General features: G+C 35.8%; 1 protein-coding gene across 2 annotated transcripts in view; it reads right to left on the reverse strand.

Moving 5' to 3' along the window:
* The window catches only part of LOC149794962 (protein mono-ADP-ribosyltransferase PARP14-like), a 156,499-nt gene that overhangs the window by 84,478 nt on the left and 59,107 nt on the right, over positions 1 to 12,914 (reverse strand). For both annotated transcript variants that reach the window (XM_089964622.1, XM_089964621.1), the window contains exon 12: positions 8,307 to 8,391. In XM_089964622.1, coding sequence (XP_089820748.1) covers positions 8,307 to 8,391 — 85 coding nt within the window. The remainder of the gene's footprint in view (positions 1 to 8,306; positions 8,392 to 12,914) is intronic.

Raw genomic sequence — 12,914 nt, forward strand, 5'->3', positions numbered from 1 at the left:
CCATGAATTATAAAGTCTGATTTTACCTTTAACTTTGTGTTGGAGAAATCAGAAAATATGCACATCAAAAAAATAACAAAATCAATCATAGTACTTTATAACAGTTTAATAATTGTCGGCTCACCAAAAGTTAATCTCTTTCACATGCCAATGTCTTATGACATGGAAAAAGTTTTTGTTTCTGATGTCCCAAGATTTACAGTCATTAAAGTAGTCAACAAAAAGACCTAAAAACTGTCAAGTTTAAACACTGACCCATGGATAAGCTCCCCCCTCTTCCAGGCCTTTACCTTTTTCTAAATTATTTGGCTAATACGTGAATATATACAGTGTATCATTATAGATCATCATCTCTTATCTAAGTTATCCTCACAAAGTATGTCATCTTTCATCTTTAGAATCTCTTTTTAATGTGAGTTAACCAATATATCTCTATATATTGAATGGGTCTTACAGCAATTACTGTGCAAAGGTGTAAGAAACTGTTTTGGGGTTCTTTCAAGTGGGAACAGGAAGATGAAATAATCAATTTTATCTATATAAGAAAGGAATTTTTGTCTTAGTTATGATATTTTCAGTAATCATTTTAATGTCTCCTTTAAAATCTCATAATCAGACATCTTTATATAATTCTTCTGAAATATCAAAAGTGTAGGACCAATTATTACTGTATGAGTGATATTCATAGGTGTCAACCCACTGAGATGAAAACTGAATGCCAGACCAATAAAAACCATACAAAGACCAAGAAACCTTACATGAAAAAATGTATTCATACATTATATAAGATCAGCAGTTTTAAAACTATAAATGCCATACACTAAGTATTTTTACACATATTCACATAATTATTTACATTTCTGAAACTTTATTTCATTCTGATGTATGCTCCCTTCTTTATTTCAAATTTCTTTCATGCAGTTTTGTCCTGAAGTGTTCCTCCCCATCATATATGCTCAACACCAACACTTTAATGTCTGTACTGAATATTTTACAAAAAGCATGTGAAGATCCTAACTTGGATACATCTACAATGCCAGGGAAGACTTTAATCCATTCAGCCTGAAACTTGCCACTACCTCGGTCAGTGTCTTCAAGCTTGCATTTCTTTGAGTTAGGCTCAGCCATTTGATAGATGGAATATTTCAACTAGATCAGAGAAATAAAAATAAAAAATTTAAAAATTTAGATTTGACATGTGATAGAGGAAGATCTCCCAATTGCAAATATGTTATGAATTTATATTTTTCCTCATAAACACCAAGATATTATGCCAGGAGCTCTCCAAAAATTGAAATCTAGAGATAACAAAATTGACAAAGTAGCAGTAAAGAAGTTTATACCTTGTAAATGTTGATCGTTTCTATTAAAATTCCTGCAGTTTGAAAGGTTACGATTTGCTATATGGTGTGCCGATTTTGGTCACAAACTTGATATAAATTGACAGTTACATATTTTCGAGCCACGAGAAGAACGTCACTCAGTATCTGTACTACATCCATCATTATGGCAATGCATCTTCTGGTTCACGTTATGCATCTGGCAAACTTAACTCAGAACTATAACAGCACAATAAAATGCCAGTGCTAAAACTAGCAGAGTATTTATTTCTAATTAGTAAATTGTTGCAATTTTAAAAAATGGACTTTATCGCCATACAGAAAAGTCAGACGAATTACAGTTACACGAACATGATTGCCACACTATGTAAATTATAAAAATTGACGCGAACTTTAAGCATTTGATAGTTATAAGTATAAATAATAAAATAATGTATAAAATAAGAAAACATACTTACTACACAGGTAGTTAGTCAATATTAGAAATCCAAGTGAGCATCAAATTTCAGAGCGATAGACGACAAGATCTTCACACACAGGAGTTGAACCATGAATGAAACTCATTTTATTATCAAAGGAAAAGCACGGTTTTGAGTATGATTTGACTGATTGTTTAGGGCCACCCTAGTCTCACTGAATTCTTGTTCTAAAAATAAAATTATGCTCAGAGTGCCGGATGCACACATTTTTTAAAAAATTTTAAACAATTTGTACAAAAAAAACGTACTAAACGGTTGTACGGCCATACACTGACGAAAAAGGGAAAAAACTTACAAATTATGGGTAAACCGTGCAAGTTAACACCTATGGATATTTATGGCAAATCATGATTTTAAAGTGAATCATAATTTTTAACTTACAATTAAAATTCAATATTATATGTTGACTATAGCAGTAACATTCATCTTCCTGGACATCACACTGTTAAAAAAGTGTTCTGTTACATATGAAGCAATGCATATTGGAAACAGAATGAAAATGAAGAAAAGAAAAACTCAATATAACAATTTCTTTATAATATGAATGTTTATCTAACATGGTCATGTTTAATTTTTTGGCCATCACTTCAACAATTTCCTGTGAATACTTTTTGAAGCAGTTCAAATCTTTATTGCGAAGGATTTATTTTTAATCTGTTGTGATTTATTTCATTTTTTCTTTGAATGAATATTTGCTATTTGTTAGTGTTCATGCAACATATTTCTTTCTATGAAGAATATGCATACAACAGTCACGCTGTGACTCCCTAATGTTTCACAATCTCTTCACCAATTTCTTCTGAATTTTTAAATATGTCAATAACAAATTCAGTTTGTGTTGGCAAATTATCTATTAACGTCATCAAGTCTAGAAAATAATGATAATTATTAATCTTAATTGTAATGAACTAGCCACAATAATGCTTATAACTCTTTTTGTGTTTATCTTGAAAGTGTTGTGAAATACTCTTAACTGCTGTTTAATGCAAGGCAAAGAAATGCCCACTGATGTTAGCTCAATTAATCAGAATACAGACCCAGGAATGCCATTGTTCAAATGCATTTATTATTCAAACTGATAACTCAATTCATATACATTTAGAACTGCAAATTATCAAAGTTAAACACAGAAAACTTATGTTGCAACTAATGGGCACTGGTGTTATAGAACAAACATTCACAAAACTAAACCAGACTCGTACAAATGAGCCTTGGCTGTGTTGTCAGCCAATCAATAAGTTATCAGCTGAATGGAAACTGAATATGTTGAAGGGGTGGGGTGGGGTGTTAAACTAATTTTACTGTTTTTCAAGGATGGAAAATTCAAGTCAGAACTAAAAAGAAAACAGACACAATCTACTCCAAACATTACAGTCCCATGTGCATCTGCCTCCTTTCTTAATCAACCAAACCACTTGTGGAACATCTGAGAGCAGGATGGGAAAAGGAAATCTAGCAATAGCGATGGGTTAGTATTACATTATCAAAAAATTAGTTTCACTCCCCATGCAAACTACATTTTGAGTAATACATTACCTGTCACTAATGAATTTATCAGTGAAAAGGGAGGGTGATGGCTTCAAAACTGGCATAAAAATGAAATACTCAGCTATATGATAGATTCAGTGTCTATTAGTGCAATCTGGCCTCAGCTTGGGATCAACTTTTGGTTGCCAAAGAATTAAGCCATCACTCTTGTGCACCAAGACTGATGGTAGAAGGAGGCAAAATAGTAAGTGTCCATAAAAATGTGGCTCTTATAATATTCTCCAGTGACAAATAAGTTAGCTATGCCCTCAAGGTAGCAAAAGTTTGAACTTCCCAGGCTGTAAACGTCATGTCTGAAAGGTCTCTCTCAGTAAGGGACTACAGGTAAGTGAACATGATTGGGAGGACAATACCCCTGAAAATAGTGAATGTTAAATATCAGCAGAACACTTAGGAGAAAAGAAAAAGATGCTTCATACCTTCATGTTTCCCTTCAAAAGTGGACATATAGAATAGTAAGACCCTAACTGGGTATAAGAGTCTATCTTGATCAACTCCAGCAAAGGTAGGACTAATAGTGGGGATCTCTATAGGGAGTGAAGCTACCAAAAGAAGCAGTAAAAAGCTTTTCTAAAGACAAGGCATGAAGCTTGCTCTATCATCTTGCACATACTTATGAAGAAAAAAAAACAAGCTTCACCCAATCAATCAAGGGGAAGGTTAACAAAAACTGGTTCTGAAGCTGGTTGAAAGTCAGTGACAAATGGGCAAAATCCATGTGGATTAGAACCAGGATACAAACACAAAATATACTGACAAATTATTTATATTAAACTCTCACTTTCAATGAATCATCATGGAGTTCACAAACTCAGCAATAAGCACGATATTGGGCTCAGTCTGAGAGCTGTACTGAATCATTTTCAAATTTATCAAGCAGTGTTGATCTGTCCTTTTTCTGATGACATATTCTGAAGTTTGAGAAAAATCCAAACGCTCTCACATTTTTCAAATATCATTTACAAGTCACAAGTTAAAGACAGTTGCACTGAACACCGCACTGTCTTTAAAAGTAATGACTGGTCCAGTAATGAATTATATAATCAATATAATGAATCTGAGGCAATCTTCTAGATTGAAGAAACTTATGTTATCTTGAAACTGTGTCATTGATATATATATATATATATATATATATATATATATATATATATATATATATATATATATAGTTGCTCAGAAATAAGGAAACCATAAGGAAAGCAGAATGAAAGCATATGTACATCTTGGATAGATAGATGTATTCATATACTATTCTTATCCAGCAGCCTTCTTTTTTAGAATATTCTCAAATTTATATGATGAATGAGATTAAAGGGATGATGATAAAAATGACAAACACAAGTTATTTGCTTTACATTTATTTCATTTTTTAATGTACCAGAACAGCATAATCCATCCACAGGTGATCGTAAGATGTAATTACATGGAAAAAGAAGCTAAATGATTAAAGCCAAATACATAATTGTTAGTTTGTATGCAGCAGGTCCCTCCTTTAGCTGGATCATGTCTATGAACAGATAGAGATCACTGAACTACATTCACTGAGGTGATTATTCTGAATGGTGAGAAGGTGAAAGCAAGCAGATCATCCCACTTTGAACTGAGGGTGTACACTGTCCAGGCCTTCTTGCCTGGGACTGGAAAAATGTAAATGTGAGGAGCTTGTTGTTCAGCCTCATTGCAAACAAGTCTACTAAAGGTCAACCCTACAGTCTGAACAGGGACTTTAATACAGACTGGTGTGGAGACCATTCCATTAAGACTACCTCGTCTCTCTTGGACATACCATCTGCAATAATCATGGAGGGTTAACCTTTCTGAGGCTGCCCAGAATCCATTCAAAGCGAAGGTGCATGTGAGCCTTCTTGTTGGATGAGGTATTGCTATCAGTTGAAATATTTTCAGAGGAAACCATCAACAAAGATTCCTGACATACACCTAATTGTTAATGTAAATTGTTAATGCATATTACAGTTTCTTCCAAAATTCATGAACCCTACCGAACTAGCCCTTTCTACTCCAAATGAGCACCCCACCCAGAATATGATGCATCCATGAACAGACAGGAGTGAGGATATGTGGGCATTCATGAAGAATCAAGTCAGAAAACAGTCCTTATCAGTCCACCAAAACTCAGATGGTGGCAAAATTCCTTGAGAAATCCAGGTTATTAGGGGATCTCTGTGCAGTTTACAGTTCACAAGAATGTGAAATTGGTGGGCCAGTCTTCCTAGGGGAACCAAGTCCATGATGGAGTTCTACTAGGGAATATAAAAGCCAGCTAATGACAAAGTCTTGGCGTTCAGTGCCTCAAAAAGGCCAGAATTCAGTCTATTCCATCCAAAAAAACATGAGCTAATACCCTGTTTGTGAGGAAATTCATCCATATGTATAAAAAATCCTTAAACGTAACTAGCTCCAGTTTCTCTAATTTTGGAACAAGTCCGAGCTGGCTCACTATGCACCAGTAGTAGGAAGATCTCTTAGGAAACCTAAGAGGTTATTGGATCAACCAGTTATTGCAGAAATAATGGCTGTAGCTGCAATTTTAATGTTAAATGGCACCTCTAGAAGAAACTTATTTAAGGTGGAAAGATAATGATCAGTCAAAACTTTCTTCCTTTTTGATGCCAGGAAAATCTGAGATTAGAAGGTCAGAGACTGTTTGTTTAACACCCTCCCTACTGTACCCTTTTGTACAAGGATATGTTCCCTTTTCTTTAACCACACCAGATTTTTATAATGAAGACCAGTCAGGGGAGGATGCTCATAGAGCTGAAACCTGTCTTCTTACTTATTACAGACAGGACTTACCAATTATCTGTCATTTTTTACCAGACCTCTAACAGGAGGTCCGGCCAAGCACTGGTGGTAATTCTTGGAAAAAGGTATGCATGGCAAGAGAGGATTCAGACCCTGGGATAGCCCACCTCCCTTAGGAAAGGATGAGGGTCCCCCAGGCCATTTTCGGCAAACTTGTCTAACAACAGACAAGTGAGAGGGAGGCCTAAATTGAGGCTTCTTCCTGGACAGTGGCTGCATTCCTTTCAAGAACTTCATCAAAGGCCCTGATGGGTAATCAGGATGAGCATTCTTTGATAGGCATGAAGCAGATGTGATGGAATTGCAGGACTTTCTGATCATCAGATGCCATGAGGGAATAACAAATGGGGGAGTAAGGCATCCCCAGAAGGATCTCTCTAAACTGAAGACACCTTCCTTTTCCTGTGAGCATGAGGGCTTCTGAAATAAATTTTGGGGAAGAAGGCAGTAAACTTTGTTTTTCTCTTCAACTTCTGCTGTCAAAGTCAGTAGGTGGGAGGAGGCAGGGGACCTGAACGGAAGAGGCACCAAAAGCAAAAACTCCATACAGTTCCCTAGGACAGAGAGGATGTCTTACATCCTGCTCTTACCCAATGGAAGGAGGACTTAAGACCATATGTCTCTCTGTTGAAGAGACCTGGGGGTAAAAATATCCATGTCTCATAGCTCTTCATGTACAGCTATGGGACAGTCCCTAATAAGAGACTTAATAGAAGAATAAGGCTGCTTCTCAACTTCTCTCAAATGTTTTAGGGGAAGAAGACCAGCATTTCCTTCCTCTTTGACTCTATACAAGCAGGTGATTCAAGTCTGCAACTCACAACATAAGCACTGCTAATGAGGCTAAGGTCTAGATGTCAATTGGGACATAAATGGGAAGAACAATTCACTTATATGCAAGGGATGCCCCACACCTAATAGGAATCACGAAGGATCATAAGAAAGGGTGGGATACCAATCTGATCCCCTTCCTGAGTCTGGCATGAATACCCAGACTCTCTATCCAAAAGAAGGGTGGAAGCCAGCATGAGACCAGAGAGGTCTCAACCTAAATCCTATATCCATTCCAATGGGGCTCTAATGACCAGTGCCTGGTAACCATACAATGAGTAGTTAGGTGACTCTGAATGACAGGAGAAGCTCTCCTCCAAACTGAGGTTTAATTTGCTTATCAGTTATGGGTTTGGATAGGGTACCAACCCTCCCTCATGGAGGGTATGACTCACTCTCTGCCCTAGTATTTCCCCATTGGGAAAAGGATTATATGCCCTATTCAGATCTAGGAGTTTTTTTTACTCCAATAAAGAGCTAATCTTTTTCTGGGCCCTTGAGGATCCATAGAAGGATTCCATATTATCCTGGGATGAAGTAGGTTTCTTCTTCTCAGTCTTATTGGGCTCAAACAAGGACCCTGTTTACTACTATGAAGAAGAAGAAGAAGGCCCAATCTTTCACATCTTATATGTAGTTACTTGAGTAATGTCCCATAATGCAAGGATAAAAAACATCCATATATTTACAACTAGTACAAAACAGGCAGGTTGAGGCAGTGTTTCCAAGAGGCTTCTTATAGCCATATTTACAAAACACTCTGCAACATTATATTACTGAAAACAGAAAAGTTTCTGAACCAGAAACAATAAAACAAAAATAATAATGGGAATGAATGGTATGAGACCCCTGCATAACTCGGTGTAACACAAGCAATACATTACCTACCAAATTATGAACAATTTTAATTTGTGTTCCAGAATGGTAATTAATGCCTCATTAACAAGAAATGTACTGTTGTTATCAAAATGGTTAAAATTCAATACATTCTTTAGGAAACCATTCTACTCTTGATATCTATCCTTAAACAAGGGTTATGAGATATTTTCTGCATGTATTCAGCATTTCATAACTTTGTTGGTGCTTATTAAAATGACAGGTTACATAGCACTGTATTACTGTGGAGTTGAATCATCATGTTATAGTGGTGTTTTCCTGTACTAAATACAAAAAGCATTCAACACAGAGAACTAGTGTTAATTTAATGAATTTCTGGAAAATTGTAAATTATAGTCATAATGTTTAGTCTCAAGAAAATAAAACTTGCATGTGAAACAATTACCTATAGATATGTTTGAAGATGATGAAGCACTCCTTCTAATACTGGCAGATGGCACTGCTGTTCCACCAAGTACAGCTGTAAAAGCCTGAAAAACATGTACAGAGTAGGAAATATTTATATGTGCACTATTGTTATATCATACTGTCATATACAAGTTACGAAAATTACCACAGAGTATGAAATGTGTCATACCCTAATAATAATTTACTATACACCATTAATTCCTAAAAGTCATAATTTCTTCCACATTTCTTTCACTTTGAACATTATATTATAATCTGCATTTTGCAAATAGTTGGACTAACAAAGAAACAACTGAAAATTATCATTAAATATAATTTACCTGTTATAATTCATACAACAATGAAACAAGAAGGCCAGGGTAAGATGAGCCCATAATGAAAGCGCTTTTGTAAAAGATGTGACCTTGATCAAAGATTCAAAAGGATAAGTGAGAATGTTGTAGAATTAACTATTTTAGTTCCATAATGATTCATCAAAAGCATGATGAAAACTCATCAAGGTGTTTGGGAAAAATAAGAAAATGAAAAATATTTTAATAAAATCTGAACACAAATATTATATGACACTGTCCTTGAGCTTAAGAACAAAAAGTAAACAAGCATATCATTGAATTTAACTGCTTTATGTTCACTTATGAAGAAACAGGGTTTAAGGAAATATAAAATGAAAATGTAAACCAAACCTGAATGCAATTTTTTAAGTCATTGACCATGTCCTTATGGTCAGAGGAATAATAATGCATTATGCTCTAGATTGAACTGTTAATCATGGTCAAAGGAAAAACAATGCATTATGCTGTAGATTGAACTGTTAATCATGGAGGTTAAGGAAACTACCATAGTACCTCAGGTAAACTACTGCCTCACAAATCAAGCCCTCCTAAAACCTTTTAGCTATAAATCTAAACATTTTGTCCTCTTAGATTGCAGACAGAGTGATCTCCCAATGATACAGGGATGGTTCCAAATCTAGTGAATACTTCAGTAACTATTGGAGTGGAAGGCACACTCTCTGTATGGATGTAGCTGCATATTGGAGACTGAGAAGATGAATGTGTATTATAATCATGTAAGTATACTTTACTAAAAACAAACTGGTTTCTTCATGAAATACATCACCTGATCATAATACTTTTGGAACATAAGTAAAAGGTGGAGAGAGATACATACCCTTACCCTGGAGAGACAATCCTTAATCCCCTAAGGTATGCAAGACAGCTTCTAAATGACCTGACAGGAAACTTACTCCATATGTGGGGGAGCAGATTTGCAAGGGAAAAATGTTTCCTCCCACAAATCCAACATAAGTCATGAAAAGTCACATCCTTATGAAGCTGTTGAAGACAACATTTTGCACCATAAGATAAAAGCTCAAGAAGTGAACTCAGGTCTTATTCCAACAGCATGGATAATAACAGAGAACAATTTCACTCAAATGCAATGTTTGTGGCAACTGCCCTAACAATGTTCATTGAGATGCAAAGCAAATTAAATTGGTGTGGGGTTATTTTCAGATATTTTTCCATGTCAATTTTCATAGCTTGTAAAATTGTCTTCATATAATAAAATAAAAAGTTTTATATGCAAATGATGATCCTGATGGGCCCATGCTCCAGTGGCTTCCCAGAATGATGGAAGGTGGTGTATCCCACCTCCTCCCAACTTCTGTGCTCACATCCATACAGATTTTGATTTGAGTAGGTTATACTGCCAAGGTATACCTGACATCAGTATAGTGTGGTTGCCGAATCTTCTGAAATGGAACAACGTATTTGTGCCAATTGTGAGAAGCTGATCCAATGGGCAAAGACCTGGCCTCCAGTTGGACAACTTAATCATCTGTAATGGGCAATAGATCCACTGCCACACAAAACAATCCTGGCAGGTAAAGAAATTATCAGGCAGGAAGATCGTCCTGTATATGCAAGGAAGTAACCACTGTACTGATTTTAAATGCTCATGTTTGAGGGCGACATACTCTGTTTACTGAGTGTTGAACTCGATACTGTGATAAACAAAATGTCCAGAAGGTTTGAGGTCGTACTTGTCCTTGTTGACAAGGAAACCAAGGTTAAGAAGATGAGTAACAATTGATATCATGTCTTGTTCCAATATATAACTCACCAATGTCTTGTAGAATGTAATCCTGCAGTGTATCCCCCAAGGGTGCAAAATTGAGGGTAAAAAAAAAATCTTGGTGTCAGAACTGGGGGTCAAATAAAAAATGTGGGGGTCAAAAAATGTACTGACAAATTTTTATATGACTTGTACTTTTTCAGCTTGAAATAGAATATTGCAACTTGCACAACATAATCTCTCTCTCTAAACATACAAATAAACCAACATGCACAATTAACAAACAAATGCATTGTCCATTCAAAGTAAATTTTTATTAGTTCATTTTTGTTTTAAAGTTGTACTTTTAACAGTCTCCTTATAATCATTATGAAGCAATATTTTAGCCCAACACAGTACATACAAGCCAATACAAAAAACCAAATAAATCTTTTAAACAAAATGGCAGTCAAATTACTGCCTTTCATAAAATGTGTACTATCATCGGTTTCATTGTACTTTGTGCTAGAACACATTTATCCAAATATTAAGGGGGATAATGGTTCATCTTCTTTCCAATAAGTTACACATAACATTTAAGATCTATCTTTTATTGCAGCAAAGTTAAAAACCAACAAAATCTGCAATGACCCGCTGACTTTGTAATCCATATAACGCATTTGTCTATGCAAGTTTACTGATTTCATTGTTGTGAAATAAAGTCTTGGGCTATAATGTGTTCTCCAGATATCTTGTGGCGAACGAGGGCAGATTTTTTAAAATTGTAAAACCCTGTCACAGAAGGATTATTCACTTTTGCAGTCTTCACAATCACGTGATCATAAGTCACACCAGTAATCCTAATGTATGAATACCGTATTCCAGTCAAGGGTATAATTTTCTCCATTTTTCATTAAAGTTAGATCCACAGTTACTCTTTTGTGTTCTGCTTCTTTCACTTTCTTCACTATGATTTTTAGTGCACATAGTTTTAATCTCGAGATCACTTTCTAGTGCAACAAGCATTGAGGTTAAACATCTAGATGACAGCTTGCTGAGCTTGATGGAAATCGCGTGAGAGCTCGCGAGATATGGGGAAGCTATTCCGTCATCATATTGCCTATGCTAGTCTGGTTCATTGTGTCGAATGTTCACTGCATTGCACTCTGCTATATGAATAGAGGAGCGGAAGGCAAGGAACAAACAAAGCGGGGAACCAGTCAATTCCCTTGCTCAAAGTATTACGATGCCATCCCTCGTCCAATGCATTGGGTATTAAATAAATCCTGATCACATTATGAAAATCCTACGTGTCAAAAAAATGCACGGAAACAAAATGTGTGCGTCAATTTTTTCCAGCGTGCGTCCCTGATGCACAAATGTGCATAAAGGGAAACACTGTCCTGATAGTTGATGTTGCTCCCATGGAGGTGATCCAGATATTGGACATTTTCCACTCCATCAATTAAGAAAAATCCCAGGGACTGATGCTAAATCCAACTCGGAGTGCCCTGAACAGGTAAATGGTGTATTTAGGAGAATTGTAGGATTTGGCATGAGCAGAAGTAGTTATAATAGATGGTCAGTGTCGAAGCTGACACACTCAACAATAATGTGCTTCAGGGTATGCACTCTGACAGAGTATGCAATCTAGGTTGAGGTTAATGTTTCCAGACGTATGCATGGTCAGGTATGTGTCCCTGATACACAATCAGCACAATACCCTCCTCCCATCTGTAAACTTTGTTCTTAAGTTTGTCTGTATAATTTTCATTCCACCTACTTTGCCAAGTTTGTTTAACATAATGGTTTATACAACATCTTAAGTGAAAGTAAAGAATATCCATTTGGAAATGAGTGACTGTAGGTCAACCATTTCATTACATTATACATGTATACTAATATGACCAGGCAAGTACAGCATACTTTTTCCAGACTGTATGAGCAAGTTGTGTATGTGTAATATCTAGGATATTATGGGGTTGGGTTAGGGTTAGGGTCAACACTAACCCCAATCCTATTATGGGGCTGTCAAATTTTAGATTCTGCAGTTTAAAACTGTGATTTCTGCAGTAAAAATCAAGACATTATTTGATGTCTGACATAAGATGGTGTCATGTTGTAAATGCAGCTCCAACTTTTTTCCATCTAGCTAATATAGGAGTCTCTGATTTCATGGAATCGACTCTGAAAATGTAGGGACCAACATTTCAGAAGGAGCTGGGATAACAAAATTTCAACATGTCCTCCATGGTGGCATATTTAATGTCTGAAGGGCTTTAGTTAGAATCAACTATACAATGTAAGAAGTTGTTTTAGGGAAAACATGTAATATATGACTATTTACTCATCCAAAATACTGCAAAGGTCAGACTTCAGACTAAATATGGTCGAAATCAAACAAAACGAAAAAGAAAATTCCTGAGTGTTCATGGAATACATGTTCTGAGATGAATAACAACCATAACTCTACTTTAACAAATGAGTAAAAACCTAATTTTCATCAAGAAGCAACTTTGGTTGAAATGAA

The sequence above is a fragment of the Sinohyriopsis cumingii genome, chromosome 7, assembly GCF_028554795.1.
Source record: "Sinohyriopsis cumingii isolate HCF-2022 chromosome 7, ASM2855479v2, whole genome shotgun sequence".
NCBI classification, from domain to species: domain Eukaryota; kingdom Metazoa; phylum Mollusca; class Bivalvia; order Unionida; family Unionidae; genus Sinohyriopsis; species Sinohyriopsis cumingii.